The 19602-nt window shown below is 44.5% G+C and overlaps 1 protein-coding gene across 1 annotated transcript in view; it reads right to left on the bottom strand.

The window, feature by feature from the left end:
• Positions 1–19602, bottom strand: part of plpp4 (phospholipid phosphatase 4) — a gene marked incomplete at both ends in the record, with an annotated part of 35445 nt that overhangs the window by 8062 nt on the left and 7781 nt on the right. Inside the window, 4 exons of the mRNA XM_079168331.1 lie at positions 1407–1531; positions 1683–1746; positions 4618–4708; positions 9970–10078. Of these exons, the coding sequence (XP_079024457.1) occupies positions 1407–1531; positions 1683–1746; positions 4618–4708; positions 9970–10078 (389 nt within the window). The remainder of the gene's footprint in view (positions 1–1406; positions 1532–1682; positions 1747–4617; positions 4709–9969; positions 10079–19602) is intronic.

Raw genomic sequence — 19602 nt, 5'->3', positions numbered from 1 at the left:
GTGTCTGAGAAGCTGTGAGTGTGCAACTTTAACATTATGTCAAGGCATCGATTTGCAATCAGACTTGGACCATGAAATTACAACAGCGGCGAAGTCTCATCCATCTTGCTGCATCTGTGCAAAACACAGAAAAGGCCGATTCATCCCGGGTTTTAATTTGTCCGTCCTGCTACAGGGTAGTTCAAGGCAGTCACACCCACAGCAGGATTTCAATTTAACACGTTCACAAACCATTTTGCAAGTGTTTCTTGCACACACACATACGCCCTCCACCTCTCCAGTGCACGTCTTCTTCCTGAACTTACATGAAACATTTTAAGTTTAATTGGAATAGGAAATTCAAATGTTCAAAATGTTCACAGTGCCAGGGATTTTCATATCTTTTTTAAATTGTGAAAATTACAATGCTTCAGTTGGATGCAACCATTTCCGTATGAACACATATTGCTGCAATACTTCTACAATTCTACATAATGGCCTGGTTAAAGGTCAATGTGCAGAGTGGAAATGCAATAAGGGTTTTGAACTAAAGCAAACAAGATAGATATAAAGGGTGCAACAGTCCGGGCACAGCTCGCTGGAGGATATAAAGATTTTCTTTTTCTTTTTCATTTAGCATAATAGATAGCAGGAGGTTCGATGTAATTCCAGTGGAAGCATTTAACTCTTGGTTGACTTTTCTGAGTCGCAAGGAGCACGAGAGAAAAGCAATTTCACGAGTATGTTTTTTATCAAAGACGTGTGTCTCCTTGAATGTCGTCTTTACACACAGCGCTGAGCAAGCTATGCAGCATCTGTGCGGCCGGCCCACAGCAAACAGTCCATGAACGCCGCGTAACATTCATCTGCTGGACAACAGAACAACATGTGAATTATTTAACACGCTGCTGGAGTGAAAAACAGCTTGGAAAGCAATATGGTCGAAAAATATGGTCGAAAAATATGTCCAGCGTCCTACATAGCTCTGCACAGCTGAACACAGCGGGGAGTCTCATGAAGCTGAAACGGTGGGTGTGCGTTCAACTCCCATGCGATCACCAAATGAGCCGGATTGAACGCGCTTGACTCAATCAATCAACCCGAGAGCGTCTCGACAAGGCGCCTCGGGATGCGTAAATTGAATGATAACTCATTGCTTACACGCTGTAATCACCTTTTGAAGAGAGGCGGCAACGAGATCATCACTTGTGAAATGTGAGCTAAATGCCTTCGTGAACAACCAGTCAGCACTCATAGACGTGATCTACTTGGTGACATGTTGCTCAGAGCACTGAGATTTCAAACTGTGTGAATAGCCACAGTTTGCATGCAATTTTAATGAGCCAGCGTGTGATTTCGGATATCTTTTGGCACTGTGCGTTGCGGGCGCTGGCGGGCATCTGCCTTGACTGAAAGCTGGTACTCACAGGAGGAGTGGCTGCTGGGGAAGCTCTTGCGTCCCTCGGAGACTAGATCTGGCTCCCCGGTGCACAGCATCTTCGCATTTACTTGTCCGTCTGGGAAGCAACGTTGGAAATAGTCGGGCCTGGGTCTGAAAGTGGAAAAACAAACCCCAAAAAGATGGTTGACAAACAGGTTGTTGTCTATCAATCTAGTGAGTCAAAGCTGGAAACAAAACGTGATCTTCAGAGATGTAGAGTTACTAACGGAGCCGGAGAAACGCGTCGTGATGTTAAGCGTACCTGCCAACAATCAACTTGATGGTGTTTGTGAAGACTCCATTCAGGGCGAGGGCCAGGGACACAGCTGGGGGAGGAAGATTGACACACACACACACACACACGCAGTCAAATCAGCATCAAGGAGCATTCATAAAAACAGCGAGGCTGCGGTGATACAATTGATTTAACTGTCATGTTCTGGCAGGTTGCCCACTCTTCTGATGTAATGTACAAATAAAAGAGCCAATTTGGTTCACGGGAATTTCCCTTGCCGCTGTCCCAGATGGTTGTCAGGATTTATGCGTTCAGCCTTTCCAAATTTCTAAGCAGCAACCTTAGCGAGCAGATTCATGAACGCACGCAGAGAAATAAGACAAATATACAAATTCATGGTAAGTTTCTTTCACCTATAGAGGAATCACGTCCTTTGTGTAGCCAAATGAAATGAAGCCTGAGGCCACTCGGCCCCGTCATAATAGTGTACCCTGGGGGCCCACTGTAACTACTTTAAGCCACTGCTATAGAGAGCCAGATATTTAATTGGGGAGAAAAAGTATCCCTGTAGTGGTGGTGGCAAAATGAATGCACCTACTTAGAGCCAATCTAACTGTAAAGCAATTAGTGCTTCAGTTCAACTTTGGTAATGGGAAACAGGAGGACTGCTGTTGGTTGACAGGTAGGCAATAGGCATTGCAGTGTAGCTGTACGTTCATTTAATTAGCTGTGAGGCAAACCGCCGGGGCTCATCATTAGTCAGAGTCGCTGCCCTCTCAGGTTAATCCCAGCAGTCTGAGGGTCAATTGAATGCACCCCACGTCGCCGGAGCTCAAGCAGTATTATCTTCCCGAACTGCTGAGACGGGCGCAGTGTCAATGTTATTTAACAGCTCGTTAATTTGGGCAAACTCCGTGCAAATCAGATGAAAGCCCAAAATGAGACATGTTCCGTTTGACCAGTTGAAAAATTGGGACATTAAATTGCGATGTGTTCCCCTCGTCGGATAGCTCGTGAGATGGGGCGGCGCTTATTGATTAAATCTGTCGCTCCAGCTCATATATATAGCTTAGTCTGGGGAAGTACGCTGATTGTCGTTAAAAGTATTCATTCGTACTATTTGTGAAACTCCGAGCTGAAGGAGACTGGATGCTGTAAACTAACGTGGGTATAATGTGCTGTATATTCCTGCTTTGTGACTCCGTGCATCAAGTTCAGCCTTTTGCATCTGTTATTCTTAAAGGGTATGAAAGGAACCGACGTGATTGGCCTTTCTTGAAGCTCGCAACAAGTGCACCTGCTGATATTGCATTCCTCCTCAAAATAATGTAAAGTCCCCCAGCTAAGGCCTTTTGCCAAATTGGTCTGTGCATGGCTGAGTCACTTAAGTTTGCTCTTGTGATTGCACAACAGGAGGTAGCGTCTCATATAGACGAGCAATCTGATTTGCTGTTGAAGCTGATTGGAATGAAATCTCTGTCAGTCAAAACAATATGACATCCTAAAGCAACTGCCACCGTCTAAATCGTACAAATGTTCTCGATTATTGACATTCATCCTCAAAACTCCAGGTTGAAGTTTTGACACATTCGACCAAATATGCACCACACAAACTCCCTCTATTGATGACGCCCTCATTGTCTTAGTAACTGGAAGATTCGTCCCTCTACACACATCAAACAATAACGCCTCTGCCTGCCATGAGATCTCACATTCAGATGATGAACAGCATCATTCATGCTTCGCAAACCAAAATAAAAAATAATCAATGCAGAATCATCCCCGTGCCGTTCTCAGAGTGTAGTCTTTTGGAAAAAATACGATCAAATTTCCAAAATGACAGCATTATATCGTGACTGAGGGATGATTACGCAATTAAGCTGCAGGAGTTTGGGAATGATAAAGGGTTATTAGACGACTCCAACAAAGGGAACACTGTGTTCTGTTTACTCCAAAGAAAGATTAAAGAGGAGCGGATGTGAGCGCACTGTTTCAAATAATAAATGCACAATATTAGAAAAGTCCCCTCGGTATTACAGGGGTGAGGATCTAACTCCTAAAACCCTGAAATTATGCCAGCACAAATAGGCCTGTTTGAAGTTTTAATTCGTGAATTCAGAATTAGAGGACCCTCGGGGGCAACTTTGAACTCAATAACTTTGCAGAAATAAAGGGAATAGCTATGATTTAAGCTTGAGATGACAAAATAAGTGGGTCTGTATCGCTACTTCTTCACTGCACACCCAGCCCCAAAAAACTGCTCCTGTGATCCGTCTTTCTTATTAGGTCTAGAGGTAGCCTTGATTCGAAAGCCATGTTCAAAACTGTGACCATGTCAGAGTAATGGGGCTCCCTGTTATTCTTTGTTCTTCAGCGGGATGTTGATTTGTACGACTATAAAGCCGAGTAGAAGTGCTTCTCTGCAGGCGATAACGGGCCTGTTAAATTCTACAGAGCCCTGTAATCCCCACACCGATGCACCGAGCCACCAGATTCATCTCTGTGTGTCTCTTTAATTAGATTAAACTTCCTCCGTGCTCTCTGATGTCCTCTGCCGTCGCATCCGACCCAAGGAGGGAAAATGGCAAACGGGGGGGGGGGGGGCAGAAATCAGCGTGAGAGAAATGCCCAGATGCCGTGAGAAAATAGCATGAAATCTAAAATGTGTGTAAATACTCGCGGCTTCTGTGATTAAGATTAACTCGTGTGGCGGCATATCGACTGTAACACTCGGTCGCACAATTGAAAGATCGGCACCATTAAGCACAATGAAGTAGTTTGTGGTGACCATTTAGCACATACATTCAGGCAGAACAGGGGAAAGAAGATCATTTGTATGAAAAGAAACTCCAACAATACGTGCGGCAACTATAAATAGAGAAGCTTTCGCTTGATGACTTCTCTTAAGAGTGCGACTAACAACAACACATTTGTGACATTTGAAGTAATTGGCTTCACGTACCTAAACATGCCTCTTTGAGCTCTGTCTTGTCCGTCCGCTGAATTATCTTCACCACGAATATCACCGCCAGTGGGGTAAGGAATGAAATTGCCTGGGAGGACATAGAGACGAGAAATGGACAGTTATTGTGACATTAGAGATGCGCCGCGGCGTTCCACGGGGATCCGTTTTGCAGGTTAAGCGTTACATGACTTTTGCCTATGGGAATGAAAGAACCTATCCATTATTCAGAGTTTGCTTTAACAAGGCAAACCGGAGGGCCAAAAAAGGCTTCTTTGTTGTTCAGTGGGGCCTCTTTTTGTCCGCACAGAGAAGAATTTTGTCCCTCACTTGATAACAGATGTGGGCCTCCCCGGCACATCGGTAATTATTCATGCCTCGCAATGGATTAATTACGTTTCGGCCAAATGCAGTATATTTTCTTTGCCTTAAGCAACAGAGGTAGTAAAAACGAAGGCAGAGCTCCAGAACATTATCATAACACACATACTAGATTTCCCTCGAGTGCTCGAGTTCATCAGTTCAGAGGAGTGTACATCAGTGTAGCTCTGCCAACTCATTGTGTACCTCACTTTCCTCTTTATAGGAGCTGGCTTCAAATATGTAATCACAACAACAGCTACGATGAGAATTAGAAATGAAACCAGCTACAATGTATTTATGTCGTCATGACATGGGCACAGAGGTGCGAGACGACAGTTGGAACTTGAATTTTGAATTTGTTTCCCAGTGCAGACTAGCGAGGTCATAACTGAACCACAACGCTGCAATTGCACTCTTAATATTTTTTGGAAGCTGTTTTTCTTCCGGGTCCTCTGCGGTCTCTTCTGTGGTTAGATCGAATAGGTTTAAGCTGTGATTGGTTCAGTGTTGCGGTGTTACCAGGTGGACCCAAGCCCAGGATCACTGACACAGAGGTAGATGACGTTTGAGGAGGTTCACTGCAGGACAACAAGGGATGGATGGATGGATGGTGGGTGAGTGGAGGGAAGAAGATGGCGGATGGCAGACTAGGCTGGACAGGGTGGACGAGGATGAGTGGCTCGGGGATCGGCAGGCAGGAAGGAAGGAGGAAAAGATGACCGGGAGGTGTGATAAGGTTCTAGCAGCAGGTGTGCTGGTTGAGTGAGGAGCCAGGAGCTAGGAGAGTGAGAGACACACACACACACACACACACACACACACACAGACGCAGAGACAGATGTGAGGAGGACAGGAGACACAGGGGATGGGAAACACGAGGGAAAATACATACCATAGTATGTCCAGCTGGTATTCCCTGAACCAGTTCCAACACTAAACTAACCATCTGTTTCTATTGTGACGTTTTAAGAATAGCTTTTGCTCTGTTAATCCCTTCTACAACTGGAAAGCACGAAAGACCACTCAGAAATATAGAGACGTCCTCTCAGTCACCTGACTGTAAAAGGAGATTCCAAGTTTTTGAACGAACGAGTCAAAATGTCACTCATATTGTAGCAATGAACAACAAAGTGCTTAAGCCGAGCCTTATTCAGTACAAAACAGCCATGCAAGACGTACTGTATCATGGACAACATCCCATGATATACAGTGTGATACAGAGGGGGTTACACATTTAACTCTTGCTCCAATGAGGCGTTCACTGTTCGCCACATAGTGAGTAGAATGAGCAGCTATTATATGTCCCGGTGGCTTAAACACACCTACACCTGCACCTACAAAGAGACAGACACAGGTTCATATACCGTATGGACTTAAATGTTACCTGGCAAAACTGGATCAAAGCAACGAAGCTGTGGCAACTCAGCAGTTATAGTGACATCCGTCATGTTTGCCAAAAAAAAATGCAGTGTCAGTGCCCTTTCAGCCACAGCAGCTCCCATCACTGTGTCGCTGTGAGGGAATCCAGGGAATCATATGCATGCAGGGGGGGGGGGGGGGGGGTCAGCTATTTTTAGACAATATTTCAGTCACCCCAGTATTTAACTTTCAGATGCTCTTCATAACCTACAATTATACATTGGCGCTCCTGGGAGTATGTAACAGTTAAAAAAAATATGAAGAGTCATAATGCAGATAGGGAAAGCAGCAGCAGTAGGCTACTTATCAGGGTTTGAGTTGCCAAACCCATTAAAGCATCCATAAACATCATGTGGAAATTTAAAGACACTCATAAATACGCATTGATGTCTTTTCATTGACAAAGAGATGCATTTTAGCACAAGGTCTTAAATAATGTTCATTATCTTTTTCACATTTCTAGGTGCTCTTGAGGGGGACATGTCATTAAAAGTTCGCTTTATTTAGTGCATGTGCTCATATATTTAGGTATCTGGAGTCCCTACCAGCCCACAAACTGTGAAAGAAGACAACCCAGTCACTTTTTCGTGGGCTGCCCAGAACACAAAACATGCGATTCCCTTCCTGTCACTTGAAGGTTCTTTAGATTATACCGCCCCCCTTATCTGAGTATCTCCGGCTTGAGATCTTTGCTATGTTGCGCCATATTTTTATCGCTTAAAGAGACAGGCACAAAAATGTTCTGTTTCAGATAGAGGGTGAGTTCGGGTATATTCAGACAGACAATGTGAGAAAAATAATGTTTTTTTTTGTTGTACTTTCAAGCTTGTAAACATGTTCTAGTGGAAACCCGAATTACAAGTATGAACATGAAAATGAGCAGGATATGTCCCCTTTAACACCCTTTTAAAGGCTATATGCTCATCTGTTTAACCGTGAAATCCTTGTTCAAGCTTATGTAAGTGTAACTGGAAACATTTGTTTTAAAGGTCATACTTCCCTTGGTCTGTGAATAACTGTAGCCTAGTTATCTCCGCCTGAAGGGAGGACTCACATACAGTACGCAGCTCTCAGGGAGATCCCCAGTAAAAAAAATCATTCTCAACCAATTTTCTGTTATTTTAATACTCTGAATATCTTTTCTGGAAATGGACATTGTTTGTTCTACCTGATAATTACATGAACTTTGCATAAAATGGAAACAGCAAAGATGAAATTTGACTTCAGGCACTGATTTGAGGTCTGTATGCTACAGTATTAGCCCGTTTGCATAGACAACAGCCAGAAATACAACCTTTAGCTTCACTGATCAGAGGATATGACCTCTAAGATCATTGTGTCGAACAAATTACGAGCACTAGAGAATATTCCTGCCCCTTCCATAATGAGAGAGTGACTCTTAAGACTGCACGCACGCTACCAGCACACATCTAAATGAAGGTTGCAGTGAGTCACTGCGTAGCTTCATGTAAATCCCCTCCATGGACTATTTTTAATGGCCAGATAAATTCTCCACACCTTCAGGGCTACTGTCAGCACAATGACGTTGAAGAAGCCTGACTGTTGGGTCTCGGCACTGGGAGCATTTTCCCTATAAGAAGCACGTGGGCTGGGGTTTTGGTGGGGGGGGGGGGGCTTTCTCCCCCATTCATTATTTAGGGACTTGCCATTAGCAAAGATCTATGGACGTTGAAGTTAATATGAACTGTCAACATCAAGGAAAACAAGAAATAATAGAGAGATGAGCTGGAGATAAGCTGAAGGGTTTGTCTGTTGCTGGACGCTCAGCACCACAGACGAGTGGCGGAGGAAGGATATGAGGCATTTTTGTGTGTTTTCTGCCCGATTGGTGGAGGCTTTTCTACAATAAATACACTCAAGAGTTTGTTATAACAAATGATTTAATGATGAGGGATTTAAAGCTTAGTGTTTTATTTAAGCGCAAATCCACTTCTGTTGCTGTTTAGACTCCCTTGTAATTGGTTAAATTGATCTGTCACCAACGCCATTAGAGCCTCGACGTACAGTACCTACTGTCACAGACAAAGTTTAGAGGAGCTGCCGTCATGTCCGGCGTGTAATGACTGACAGTTAGTGCTCACCACCTCTGCAGCTGTTTCTGCACATAATGAGATGATTGATGTGTGTGTGTGTGTGTGTGGGGGGGGGGGGGGGGGAATGCAGGACGGAGCGGTGCGCCAGTCAAAGAAGCGCTGTCAGTTAGCAAAGACGTGAGTTAAACAAGCAATCGCAGAGAAGTCTTTGCCTGTTAAGTTGATTTAATTATTTAATTTAAGAGTGAGTGCCTACTACGAGTTCTTGTGACAAGACAGCATGCAGAACTAGACATCCAGCTGTACGGGATTAAATATGTCAGCCTGTCAGAGAAGTGATTAACTGCAACTGGACTATTCAGCTAAAAGTCACAACCCCATTTAAAGAGGGCGGCAGCCATGAGAAGCCTGAAAACAGAGTTGATCATATGAGAGAAAAGGGTACATAATGCAATCATCATCGGGACTGAGCACCAATATGGAAAACACATTTAGAAGGTATTGATTAGAGCAACAATTGAGTTATAAGTCTAGGGCTTTTATTGTGAAAGGTAAGAACAGAAGGAGTAGATCTGGTCTGCACTTGCTTTGGTCAAAGTTGAAAGGAGAAATTAAATTTGCTGCCTTGGTTCGGTCCACAGAGCTCCTGTGTTGTGCAATATAAGTGTACCTATTGAATATGTGCACGCTCTGCACAACGTGTTCCGTTCCTTTATTCAAGGTACAAAAGCTCAGAAAAATTGTCCTGGCTCTGGATGCTCTTAATGCTAAGCTAATCGACCTCCTGGCTCTATAGATTCATACTTTGGTACAGACAAGAGAGCGGTATAAATCCTTTCATCAATTTAATGGCAGGAAAGCAAATAAGCACATGTCTTCAATTGTTGATTTTCTTTTTCCTTTTTGAACTCAGAAATGATTTTGTTAAAATTGCCTCCCAAATATTTCGAGTCATTAGATCTGTCTACGTTGGAGGCAGATGGAAATAGTGCAGTATTATCAGGTCTAACAACAGCTTGTTTGTTTTGGCATTGTGGGCGTTGTCATATTTCACCATAATCACACTTCGAAAATTGGACCCATCTAGTGTCCGCCATCCGAGTCTGAAAACAATGTATGACTCACCACAACATTGGAATGAGCTCTGTATTTCAAGTCTATTGAAGCCAAAATGTGTTTTCCACGAGATTCTCTCGGTTTATTTCGCTCAGCATTTTACAGCGCGAGCCAGAGAAAGAAATCGTAACCTTTCACCGCCCACTTCTGTCCGAGAGAAGATTATATTTACATTGGAAGCACTAATCACCGCAGTTTGTATAGAGCCCTTCTCGCATCTATCAACACGACTCAAGCCTCGACTCGAGAGAAGAGGCTTTGCAAGGATTCCTGCACCGCAACACGATCACTAAGAGTTAAGCAGAGGATGCACTTCATGTAGACCGCAACAATGACCATCTATTTACTGGCAATCAAGTCTGTCAAAAGAGGAATGCATGAATAGAAAGCAGGTACTTACGAACATGACCCTCTTGGGAATGTGGTCTGACTCAACCAGAGGATTCTTGTAGAGCCAAAGCTCCTCTGGTTGAATCACTCTCTCAAAGGGCTCCAGAAACTCTGTAAATCTGCAGCAAGGAACAAATGAAAACTGATCAGTTACTCATTTTTAGGCATTTAAGTATAGATGCTTTTTACACAGAGCAACATGCGTTCAAGCTGCACAGCCCGATTAGGCTTAAATGTCTGCATTTTGCAGGGGACAAGAGAAGAGGAGGCCGGGTTCTTTCGCGAGGATTAACACATCTGAGGCCATTTAAGTTGGAGCGTCTTCATCCGAGGTTCACCTTCACTCGGCTGTACAAATTAGCACGCTCCCGCTTCCTCCAGAAACTCCCTGGCCTCTCGGGGATCTGTCAGAGACGACCTTGTTCTCTGTCGTCTCAACAAAGTCTCCTTGCCACTGCTCTCCTAAACAATTCAATAGGCCGCTCTGCTGCCCAGTCGGGGTTGTGAGATACTCTACTGTACCTCCGAGGTCCGTAGAATATTTAAGAACACCAAACACAGCAGCAAATGTCTTTTTTTAAACTACAGTGTTGCTGGGATATTGTCCCATGCAACAAATGGAACAAAGTGTTACAGATTTGGGGGAAATTTGGAATTAAAATAGGGTAACGATGGAGGCATTGCTAGAGATACAGGCCAGTGTAAGTTTCACAATAAAATAAATGCAAAGTATAGCTGAAGTCTCCTAAAGTTTCTTGGGTTTTGTTTGCTCCCCAGGTGAGCCGCTTCACTCTATGGTGGAAATAGAGATTGAGCGATGCTCTCCCGAATACTACATGCCCTTCAGCAAGGCATTCATCACGCGTCTGCTCCAGCAGAGCCGAGGAGCGTGGAGCTCCTGGATCCTGTGCGGCTCCTCCTCGGTGTGAAACTGTGGCAGCGTGAAAAGGCTACAAGGCTTACGCATGTTCTGCAAACCTCTCCTGGATTAAAATGGATTCGCGTAGAAACAAAATGTCTCATTTCCACCCCCCCCCCCCCCCCCCCCCCTCTCTCTTCAAGGACCAGGAAAACCAATTATCTGTTTTTAATCCCTCTGAAAGACGTGCGCCGTATTACACCCCGTGGAACGTATATTTGTTGGTCCGCTGATAACTGTGTCATGATGTTTTTTGCGGGAGAGCAGCCTAATCATTACTGGCTCATTTTACACCTTGCTGAGCCCGTGTGCATGATTCACTTCAACCACATTACATTAACGGTATGCGCCTGCACAAAAACAAAACCCAACCGTGCTAATATGACACACAATACGCTCCAACAACTGCTCCCAGCTCGTCCCTCCCAGACACCAGTTACAGGGACAGAAAAGCAAAGGGATAGGCACACACTTCCTCGCTTATGAGCACACACACACACACACACACACACACACGTACACACACAAGAGCTCTCCGGTCATTAAATACAGCAGTGGTCTATCTGTCACTCTGCAAGGCTTATCGTACTATCGTGCTATCCCACCCCTGACGTCTTAATGAGTCTGAGGCACATGCTCCCCCCAAGGTAACTACCGAGATAAAATTCATCTTCACAATATTTCCTTTCACATTAGAATGCACATAGCAACGCACAACAAACCTGCTGCAGAGGGAAACATTATTATTTAAAAGCCATGGGCCGTTCGTGCAGGTTTTAAAGTTATATTGCTGAAGATTTTCATGAAATCAAACCCCCATTTTTGATAAGAGGATGCAGCTACAGATGGCAATACACTCCTGAAGTTTCACTATTTTCAGATGTTTTCACCATCTCCGTGTTCGCTGGGGATGATCCCTTTCATAAGGTCAAAATTAAAATGCCTGTCGGACATGTAATAATATTCCTCCTACTTTTTGGAGAATTTGTATCCAATCTCCTGCAACAAATCAATACCGCCCTCAAAGGATTTGCCGTGGCTCGAGTTTCTTTTTGCCTCATCTCCTCTCTTCCAGGCGTGGACTTTATTAAAAGAAATACTCCAGTGGGGGTTTCGGTGCACTTTGAGGGCTCCAGGCTCCGAAACGTAGTTGGAATTAATCAAGGCTTTCATCCGTGGATAGCAGGGCTTTGGCCTTTGTGGAAACAAATTTGACTATCGTTGTAATTTACAGGCTGAGATGAAAGCGGTGGGGGAGTGCAGCATTTACAGGCTGGAGACAAGAGGATGCATTTGACTGAGCGGGGAAGGAAGGACAATGGGGATTACCGTCACATTAGCGCAGCTAATGTCAGAGATCGGAGAGGTAACGACGTACACAGCGTGAACCCCAATTTATCCGGCTGGGATGTAATCACATTGATTCAACGAGAGAGACGGAGGGGGTGGAAGGTGATGGTGGGCTGCAGTACAGCAGAAACAAACACACAACTGGCACATTAAGACAAGGCAATAATGTAACATAACAGCCGAAGTGATATTTTGTTTTACATGGTTTTTCGCTTGTGGCTTATTTCCTGTTACATCTGCACCTCCTTTCAACACTTTCTGCAGATGGCCATGAGAGCATGGAGCTGCAGAGAAGAGACAGAGATGAGAGGAAATAAAGAATTCAACACCCACCATGTCTCTCCAAAATGCAGAGTAAGAAGTGTGTAAAGAAATTCTACAAAGGCAAACTCTAATCAGTACTCCAGTGAGACCTACGGCCCTCTCACCTGCTCTCTGGCCAGAATAGATGAGCCCTCTAAGTGCTCATAAAAACGGAGGCGCACAAAAAAGCCCTGAACTCAGCACCGCCTGCTGGCTGTCTGGGGAGCACCTCGTTCTGTTTTATCTGCTTCTGTTTGCTCTGTGTAGAGACATTATTGAGCGATGGCATAACGACTTCTATAGGGGCCACAACTTTCTGGATTAACCGGCATCCTAGCGGCTCTGTGGTTGAGTATGTGAAGATGTTGCGATAGCCGCTGATAGCGCACAGTACATTCACATCCACACCCCCATGACTGTGCTTTAGTCTAGGCTTTAAATCTTTACATCTGACCCCTTTTCTAACTCAGGAAGGGTTTCCGATTTTTGCCTCTTCCCCGTTCCCTTTTCATCAAAAAGCTCTGCAATTTGGGCCAATTCATCATCACCAATTCCAATCCATCTCTGCCAGATGCACAGTTCTAAATCTGGTGAGCGCGAGCCACAGCCAAGGAAATAAAACTGAATCGCTGAAACACTTTTGGAGATTCAGCACACAACAGCGTGGAGAGACCAGTGCGAGCAGCTGATTGGAGAGCGCTTGATATGCAATGCACCGTGGGCAGAATCTGTGGCTCTGTCCTTGGGAATACATTTCCTCTGCTGTGCCAGCGTGACAAAAGAAGGGAAAAAAAAAAACAAAAGTCAAGAAATTCCTCCTTAATTAGTTAGAGATGCTGTGGAGCAATGATGCACACAGAAGAGTGGAATAGCTTTAGCTGGATTAACTTCAGGCAAGCTCCCGTTTTCACAAATCTAAGTTTGAAAGTAATCTTTTGGCTCACTGGCTGTGTGTGTGTATGCGTGCGTGTGTGTGTGTGTGTGTGTGTGTGTGTGTGTGTGTGTGTGTGTGTGTTTGTTTTCAGCCTATCACAGATATATCCAAACAGAAGCTGAGCATTCATCAATATTGATCGCATTATATCTGCTATAGCGGTCTGAGCCAAACACAGAGAGCCACTTATTAAACTGCCGTCACGCAGAATTTATCTACAAGTGCAGGAGGCCACAGAGCAGCTTGAGCACTGCGTCGCTCACACCGGTGGAGCTTTGTCACGTCCGACGACACAGGGGGGCTCAGAGCCCCCATACATGGTACAAGAGGTCCGTTGGAATGTCTCAATAGTCAGCTCGGGGGCTCGTCGTGTCCCTCCCTAAGTGGTGAGGTTAAGCCGTTTTCCTCGCCTTGTTGCATTTGCCACCGGCGCGGTTCACAGGTTGTGACGACTGCCACGGTGCCTGATGCAACCCAGAGACACATCCAGGAGGGATGGCTCGGCCGGCATTGTGCGCGTTCACATTTGATTGCATTTGCTCTCTCGCGAGGCGCACATTTGGCAATCCAGGAGCGAGCTGCGTGTGTTCAGCTCAGGGACTGAGGGGAGAAGACTTGCAGCCGACCATCTGCCAGATTGTGGGGACGGAATTTGAAATTAATTTTTTTCATCTTCTCCATATCAGAGGTGGGCAGTCATCACTGCCATGCCCCCCCCCCCCCCCCTTCCTACTTATTACTCCAGTCATTAAATCATCGAGCAAGGCGCTATTGAAAAAGTGACTTATGAGATTTACAAGCTATTAGGATGAGAGCATGTGTCGAGCCCTGAGGGAAATTCCCATCCTTCTCTGTTCACTGCATCTTCTGCTTCGTTTACCGGCTGGTAAATTCCCATTCCTCCTCTTACCCGCCATTAAATCCAGCTGAAGAATTGGGCTGGTCAATAAAAGCTAAAAAGGTCAGTGGTGGATGTTGAGAGCTTGGGCCTCGATACGTCTAAAAAAACAAACAAATATGTATCGGAAGAAATGTGAGGAGAGATGTAAGCGGAAATAATAAGTGATGAAGAGAGAGAATGGTGGAGCGGACTGTTGGCCGGCTGCGTGGATAAATTATAAACACTGATGTTTAGTGTTGACGACGCTATGGTATGAAGATCATAACACAGTGCATATGTTTGCATGAAGAACCAGAGGGGCAGGATGGCCTTCAGGATAAGTACTAAGATACTATGAGTCAACATTATTCTAATGGAATATTAGTAAAAGGTATTAAAGGAGCAGGTTGACGTTTTGGGAAATAAGCTTGTTCTTTTTCTATTGGTGGTCTGTTAGCTTAGCATAAAAACAAGGGTGAAACATGTTGCCTGGCTCTGTCCAAAGGTAACAAAATATGCACCTTTAAAAAAACACCTAGTGGAGAGTGGTGTTGATCTTCTTAACTAACAAATAAGCATATTCCCCAAGTACACTTTCTGGAATACTTTGTTCTGTGTTGTACTAACCTAGTAAAGTGAATCAGAAACACATTTTTTTTTACCCATAAGTCCATTAGGCATATCTAAATAGGTACATTTTCACGGAGCACATCAGCTCACGTCAGCTTTTACGGAGTTCTGCGTTCTGAGAAATGTGCTGTCACAATGTTTCAACCTCAAAAAGAGAAGTTCATAATGATTGGTGGATGGGAGTCGCGGCAGGTGAGCCGAGGTTTCTGACAAATCCCTATCTTACACAGTCAACACTGCTGGAAGGGGAAAAGTAGCACAGCACAGGTTTTTGCTTAAGTTTCCCTTTCTTACTCCACGCAGAAAAAAAAAAGAAGAAGAAATACTTTTCCTGCAAAATCAAATTGAACTCCTCTGGCACGGCTGGATTAAAATAAAGACAACTGGGGTATCTGTGATTTAATAAAGCGCTGCTGCAATTCGATTAGAGGTGGGTCACAGTGGAGAAAGAGAGGAGCCGACCGATCGAGGATACGTTCTTGATTTCATTATGTCGCTTTATTTCATTCATATCGGACCCGAAGACCAGAGCACAGCACTGCTGCCTTGACAGCTAATGTGCACTTATGTGTGGTGATGATTGCGGGGGGGGGCCTGGGGATAAGAGCGCTTTTTAGGAACGGCGGTTTCAAATCAGGCTAGTAACAATCAACCTGGAGGATTCCCATTGGATTACAGAGACCTCATGACATTTCAGGCTGCGTTTTTTGTTTTTTTTTCCTGATAGAATTGGACCACCCTGCAGGGGAATTTGTGGAAACAGAAGTTATTGAGCCTGGAGGTCAGGCTGAGAGACTGGTTATTAAGATGGGTTTTGAAGGCTGAAGTTTGGAGACAGTGAGACCGGAGGACTGAGGGCTTAAAAAAAAAAAGAAACTAATGGGTACATTACATTGTTAGCCAACAAATGAAGTCACACACCTACGCTCTTTATACTCATATCCTCATCTGAACTCCCCACACAAGCAAACTGCATAGCTAATGTGATCATATTCGATCCGCATAATTAATGCGAGGCGTTCAAGAAGACATTATGTGTTTTCCTAGAGGCGTCGCGTACTGTACTCTGTACTCTGCAAGTCGGAATTGTGCGAGTGCAATAAATGTCACGTCGCCGCTCTCTCTCCGTCTCTGTTTGTGTTGGCGGTTACAGTCCCGGCCTCTGCCGAACGTGTGAGGAATGCACAGCAACGGTCCTGTCAGAGGCAGGGAAGAGGGGAGGGGGGGGGGGGGGGGGGGGGGGGGGGAGATGCTGAGTGACACTCAGCTATAGCGCCGGCCTCCCTGGAGATATCCCTTCTCAAATTGGCAAAATGGGCGAGTAAAAAAAAGGAAAAAAAGCCATCCTTTCTCTTGTCACGCTACACACTCTGGTGGAAAATGCAGGGTCATTTTGATTTTAATTACCCATTCACACCGGCTAATTTCAAGAATGTGTGTTAAAGAAGCCATGTATGTATAATGAGAATGAAACGAGGGCTGGCTTGGTCAGACTACGGGTGTCTGTTCGCGATAACGGTTCCGGAGACACGTGGAGAAAGGTCAGAGGCTCATATTGGAGACCGGCATTAGGAAACGCAGCGGTCTGAAGCTGGCAGCACATGGCCGAGGGGACACAAGAGGGATTGGGGAATTAAGGAAGCATGATGGTGATGTGTGGGGTGTCATAGCGAGATAAGTTTCCAGCCTACAGCAGGAGAGAATCGAGCCAGGTCTGCTAAGAGCAGATGATTTGCCAGCAGGCTTGTCAAACGCTCCGCAGGTCCGAGGCTCATATTCATTGAGCCTGCTGAGTAAATGCATCAACTTTACCCGCCCATTGGAGTCGGCTCATCAGATATGGTGAGCTTTCTCTCTCTCTCTCCCTCTCTCTCTCTCTCTCTCTCTTGTATACAGTGGATGAAACTGTCACCCTTGGGTGCTCATATAAAGCTCTGCGGTGCACAGGAGTCGCTCTGTAATGAAGTGTTGTAGTTCAGTGTTCTGCTGTACCTGACTTTGCATCTCATATACATGAAGCCATTCGTTTCATATGTTTTCCCTCTCGGACTGGTGGTGAGTATGATCAATCTCATCATCTAACTCTCTGGAAGAAAGCAAATAAGACTTCTTCCCAAGATTGCTGAACTCTACTGCTTTCACTATGAATTACAGTATAGGTCATATATTCCACAGCATCCTTAAAATGCCTCTGGTTTGGCCAACATTTCATTTTATTTAGGCAAACATTTATTCAAAACGATGTCATCTCAGTCTATTCATGTGATTTAAAGATTAGCTTCTCTAGATAGAAGCCAGATTCTTAGTAACTGCCAGTAATACTTGATGTTTTAGATCGAGACTCTGCAGTCAAACTCCCCTGTTGCACAAACAAGATGCATTAACAGGCTGGTTAACAGTGCTGATTTGTTGTATGGTGGATTGTTCCTTTAATAACTGGGATATAATCAAACAATGTGCACCTGCTGTATCTCATTTTATTCCAGCTACGCTCACTCTGTAATTATCCCGCAACCTTTCGATAAACCGCAATCACCGGAAGTTGAATACACAAGGGAGTTATGTATAAATCAGTTAACTTTGAATTGTTTAAATCTGGAGGACAAATCGTTTTTTTGTCACTTCATTCGCTTCGCTTTTGAAATTGATGATTATAAAAACATAAAAAAACAGACCTGCTCCGGCGCACATTACGAATTCTGCAGGCTGAATAATTGACATCTGTGGTATCACCTAAAGGTGCACTGATCACGGCAAAAAAAACGTCATACCATGACAGTAAAAGAGCGTAAACTCTAAATAGGTAGAATACAGTTTAGTAACAGTGAAACATTGTAAATATATCAGCCAAAATAAAAAAGTTGCATTTATTTAAATACATTTTACCACTGTTAAATGTACTAACCATTTTGCTGATCACGGAAATATACCGTAAAATATATAACAGCAAACACTATCGTTTTCTTTTTACAGAGAGTGTTTTCAAATCTCAACAAAAGGTACTACACTTGGGCGGTTGAGCATGTGGGTGCCTTTGCTTGTGTGTGTAGTTTATTAAGTTAAGGCATAAGTTAACTGTGTTTGGAGTGTTGGAGAAAAGACAAAGCAAGGGAGGGAGGTAGTGAGATGTACACATGGACACCCTGATCACTCACACTGGCAGTGGTGTTGGACACAAATATTGGCCTGGGACACAACGGCGACATTTATCAGTGCTGTCATGCTCGTTGCTCATCCCAGTGAAATGTCAGAGTCGACAGCAACGGGCGAGAGAGATTCCGGCCTCGTGGTCTTTATTCGTTCAAAGCCAGCGTGAACATACACAACCCTCAACGGCGTCTGCAGAGTGCTGAAGCTGGTCATTAGCAGCATCAGCAGCCAAGGTGCACTAATAGATGCACACACACACACATAAACGGGTAACCGTGTATGCATTTTGTGCACACACACAACAAAATTACACAGAAAATCCGAAACACAAATACTGGCTTTTCCTCAGAAACGTGAACAAACACAAAAACAAAAATCCGCTGATCTAGAATGTGTATATATTGAATGTTCTCTCTCTGTGAGACTCTCACTCTTCTATCCTCGGGCTGTTTGAGTTTCTTTGGCCACGGCTTGAATTATCCTATTCTCATCCTATTATTCCTGGTTATTTGTTTGATTTCTCCCAAGCACTCTTCTCTGGGATGAGTCTGGCTACCATTTGGATTTGTATTCCAGAAAATCCCTATGTCATCTTGATCTTTTTTTTTTCTCATTATCTTGAGGACGGTGATGTTGATTTAGAAGCCGCAGGGCTTGCACAATTCGGCATGAGCAAATAAACAATGCCCGCTGATATAAAAATATTCCCACTGCACATGCAAGTACAGTGATGTAAGGATGAATCACGGCCCTGCAAGTGCTTTCTTTAATTCTGTTAGGGAACAGCTGGGTGGAGCCACGTGGGGCTTGTAGCTCCTTATTTTATTGTCAGACACATGCAGAATATTGTCTCCCAATAGACAGAGACATGTGCTGTCGGCTAAAAAGATGAAAGTCTTGACTTTTGACCTTGGCTTTAAACCAGGTGTTTTCAAACTGTGAGGGGGTTGCAGTAAGGACGTGGAGGGAAAAGGTGAGATAAAGATAGTTTGCAAGGTAAAAGGGACAGGTGCATGATGGTGTTCTAAAAACAGCAGGATGTTCTTGTAGGTGTGCCGCAGAGTCATGACTCAGATGAATCTGAACACACAGACAGGATACGCAAGCTAAAAACCCTTTTGGTTCATGTATCATACAGCTTATACGGTGTAGCCTAAAGGCCCTGTACACCCCCCCCCCCCCCCCCCCCCCCCCCCCCCGACAGGTTTTCAGATATTCTGTCTGACTGGACCTTTGCTCTGGTTGAAGGTGGGCGAAGCTATGCGGGAATTACACTAATGAGTATGATAAAGCCAACCAAGCTAATAAAGACAAAGAGAGATGTCAGTCGAGCCCCGTCCGTACGCACCCACACAGAGCTCTGATCAGCAACGACGTCATCATTGAGAAGCCACCGTGAGAATTTGGAGTTCGCCTTTATTACACAACCACAATCATTGTCGAGCTGTTACCCGGTGCGCCGTCCGCTGTTCAAGCT

This window comes from Pholis gunnellus (assembly GCF_910591455.1).
Source record: "Pholis gunnellus genome assembly, chromosome: 11".
Classification (NCBI taxonomy): domain Eukaryota; kingdom Metazoa; phylum Chordata; class Actinopteri; order Perciformes; family Pholidae; genus Pholis; species Pholis gunnellus.
The sequence above is the reverse complement of the archived record's forward strand: the minus strand, read 5'-3'. Positions and strand labels throughout refer to the sequence as shown.